The following is a 3,267-nucleotide window of genomic DNA, read 5'->3' as shown; positions in this document are numbered from 1 at the left end:
GCGCAACCAGCCATGTTTACTTACTGTGTGTCTTTGGGGTTTGAGTTTTGTCTGCATGTGTCCTGTTGAGTTATTAATCTTCATATTAAGAACTAATTACAGGCTGTTTTAAAGTTGACAAACTAATCTTATATCAAGGTCCATTTTGTACAACTTTTGACCGTATGACATGGTCTTCATCTGCACACAAGTTAGTCCAGTTATCATGGAAATGTAGATGTTTCATTTTTTCATTTTTCAGAGCAGTCTGGTTCTCTCCTGGTTCATGTTGGCTTAAAAGTTAAGTTTCACAGTTCATTCTTGACCTTGGAAAGAGCAGGTAATAACCTCACCTCAAGGCCCATTTAGTGGCTGTCCTGGAGTTTTGAAGTCATTAAGTGTGAATTCATTTTGTTAAAACAGCTTTGTACAGCAGCACTGATGTGACGAACCTTTACCTGGCCCAAGGCAGCGTCAAGTCTCTTCACAACATGATCATCTACCAATCCCAGACCATCTACCCACTGTGGAACAACTTGGCAGACGCCGTTAGGTTAGTGGATGCAAACAGGGAAAGGTCAGATCACCGACTGCTGAATGAAGCTGTGAAAAAAGTAACAAATGCAAAGTTATGGAGGTTGGCTAATACCCTCCAGAGCTGCTCTGTCTCAGTGTAATGCTTGTAAAACAAACCCCGCAGCAGCCAAATACAAACTATATTGAATTAACATGATTAAAAGAGAGCCTAATACTTTGCCACACAGGGAGGGGAAGAATCAAAATGAAAAGACCTTCGGCCTTCCACCAGAATCTGTTTTCCAAGCTCTTTACAGGTTGGTGTTGATTTTGTTGTGTCAGATGCTTATTTGTATAATTATATCAGTCATGGAGTTTTATGATTATGTGTTGGACCTTCAAATTCACCACCCAGATCGGAGGAGGAGATGCTGAAGTTCATGGGTTTGATGAACTCCTCGTGGATCCTCGACGGACATGACATCACGACGGCATTCAACCTCTCCTGCTTTCAGACAATAGTAGATCTCGGAGGTAAGTGGCTGTAAATTTGTTATAGGTTGTGTTGCTACTTGCAGTCTCCAGTTCTACACAAGGGATCTATGTCTCCACTGTGTTAATATGAAATCAATTATACAAGTTTTTAAATACAGATTTACAACATCAGCATTTGTTGGAAAACTGAGTCATTGTCTAAACTGACAGATGTTCAGAGCAGATGTTGAACTGAGAGTAAAGACGCTACATGACGATGATGAAGTGCCGGTCAGGTTCTCATACTGTTCTGTCTGAAAAACTTCCAGGATGCACTGGCGCTCTTGCCCAGGAGATGGTGAAGGTATATCCATCCTCCTCCGTCACAGTGTTTGACCTCCCACAGGTTGTAGAAGCAGCTCAGAAGCATTTCTCTCAGGAGAACGACGGTGTTGTATTCCACACTGGTAAGCCTCATTTAGCCAATGAAGAAGGATTCATTGTAGGACTGTTGGATTAGACTGACTTGGTCTGAGCTAGGTGTACTTAATAAACTGCCCACTGAGTGTATATTCAAAAAGCCTTGCCTGGAGTGGTCGCACACTTTCTATTGGATATTCAGGTGATTTCTTCAGCAGTGAACTACCTGCTGCCGACCTGTACATTCTGGCCAGAATCATTCACGACTGGTCTGAAGAGAAGTGCCTGACACTCCTGAAGAAGATCTACGACATCTGTAAACCAGGTGTGTTTTACAGAATGTACTTTAGACACCTACATTTGCATGTGCTTGTACCAGTGCACAACTCCAGAATCTGCAGCCACATTTCCAGCTGACCTGTGTCTAAAATGTATTCTTAAAACCTTTGCTTCATGTTTTATTGGTCAAATCGTGGTGTGCTGCTATTTTCCCAACATAAAAGAACACTTTTGATGCATTTGAATGATTTACTACCCTCCTATGTACTGACACATTGCTGGGCCATTATATAAATACAGAACCCCTTTTTGTGTTTGTACTCACACATTCAAAGCTCAGTTCATCCTTCAGTACCTACTGTCTTTGTCCTGGCAGGTGGTGGCATCCTGCTGGTGGAGGCCATGCTGTTTGAGAACAGACGAGGCCCTGTCATGGCTCAGATCTTCTCCCTAAATATGCTGGTGCAGATGGAGGGCCGGGAGCGCCCGCCGTCCGAGTACACCCACATGCTCAACAAGGCCGGCTTTCAAAACATTCAGGTCTGCCGGACCGGCAAGACCTACGATGCCATCTTGGCAATCAGATGAGCTCAGACTGAAAGTACTAAATCAACTAAATTACACCAAGTCACAGTTACAATAAAATGAGTATAAGTGTGAAACTATAGCCAGCAGCCGTCACCAGTAGGAGAGCAATGTCAAGATACAAACCTCATATCAGATGTTTTCTGTAACACTGTCATCAGTTTGGACGCTGTTGAATAATGTCTACCCAGTGTCTGTTTTTATTTGTCCCTGTTAGGAAAGTTACAAGCTACCCAGCAGTAATTCAGATTATAAGGTGGTTTCCATTTACCAGCTGCATTAATAAAGCAATGTACGCAGCAATTATAATCTAATAATATGACCTGCATTAATGTGAAATGTGCCATTCTGCATGAGTACTGTTACTTTTAGTACTTTCAGTATGTGTTGCCCTTATATTTTTGTACTTTTACTGTAACAGTATTTTTCACACTGGTATTGCTAGCCTACTTTTTTTACTTGAGTAAAAAACCTGAGTATTCTTGTGTGTATGAAAATAAAACATGAAATGATCCTTAAGATTTACCTCTTTATACTGCATGTAAAAGTAGTCTATATACTGTATGTTGGAAAATAGTAATATAAATAAAGTAGAGGAGTTTTTGAAACAGTATAGGTGATGGGATGCAGATAATAATGGATTAAAATGTGTCTTATTGGAGGAGGAGAGTAGGTCTATTCTGTTGTTTAGCGCTTCCTAACTGAATTGTATTTTTTCTCAGTCTATGTTAAAATGTTAATTATCAGTGGTTTGTCCCTTTAATAAATAAAGCTCTGTGTACTTGCCAAAAGGAGCGACTGTCCCTCAGTGGGATAAATCACACTTAGGAAAAAATTATGCTCACATTATTATGTTTGCTGACACTTAACCTGGCACCTGGGTGGCGTGGGTCTGTATCGTTACACTGGAGATATGATGATGTTAATGGTGATGATGATGCATATTTTCCTGCATTAGTGGTCGGATCCGTAATTGCTGCCCGAGGCATCTGCTGCCCCCCCGCGGCGGGACAG

At 41.4% G+C, this 3,267-nt stretch overlaps 1 protein-coding gene across 1 annotated transcript in view; it reads left to right on the top strand.

The window, feature by feature from the left end:
- Nucleotides 1-2,772, top strand: part of asmt2 (acetylserotonin O-methyltransferase 2) — a 4,648-nt gene extending 1,876 nt beyond the window's left edge. The window contains exons 5-10 of the mRNA XM_020604099.1: nt 403-532; nt 744-812; nt 911-1,029; nt 1,299-1,436; nt 1,592-1,714; nt 2,045-2,772. Of these exons, the coding sequence (XP_020459755.1) occupies nt 403-532; nt 744-812; nt 911-1,029; nt 1,299-1,436; nt 1,592-1,714; nt 2,045-2,256 (791 nt within the window). The 3' untranslated portion in view covers nt 2,257-2,772. The remainder of the gene's footprint in view (nt 1-402; nt 533-743; nt 813-910; nt 1,030-1,298; nt 1,437-1,591; nt 1,715-2,044) is intronic.
- The last annotated feature ends 495 nt before the right edge of the window (nt 2,773-3,267 follow it).

The sequence above is a fragment of the Monopterus albus genome, unplaced genomic scaffold (genome assembly GCF_001952655.1).
Source record: "Monopterus albus unplaced genomic scaffold, M_albus_1.0 scaffold64.1, whole genome shotgun sequence".
NCBI lineage: Eukaryota > Metazoa > Chordata > Actinopteri > Synbranchiformes > Synbranchidae > Monopterus > Monopterus albus.
This window is presented reverse-complemented; position numbering and strand designations above follow the sequence as displayed.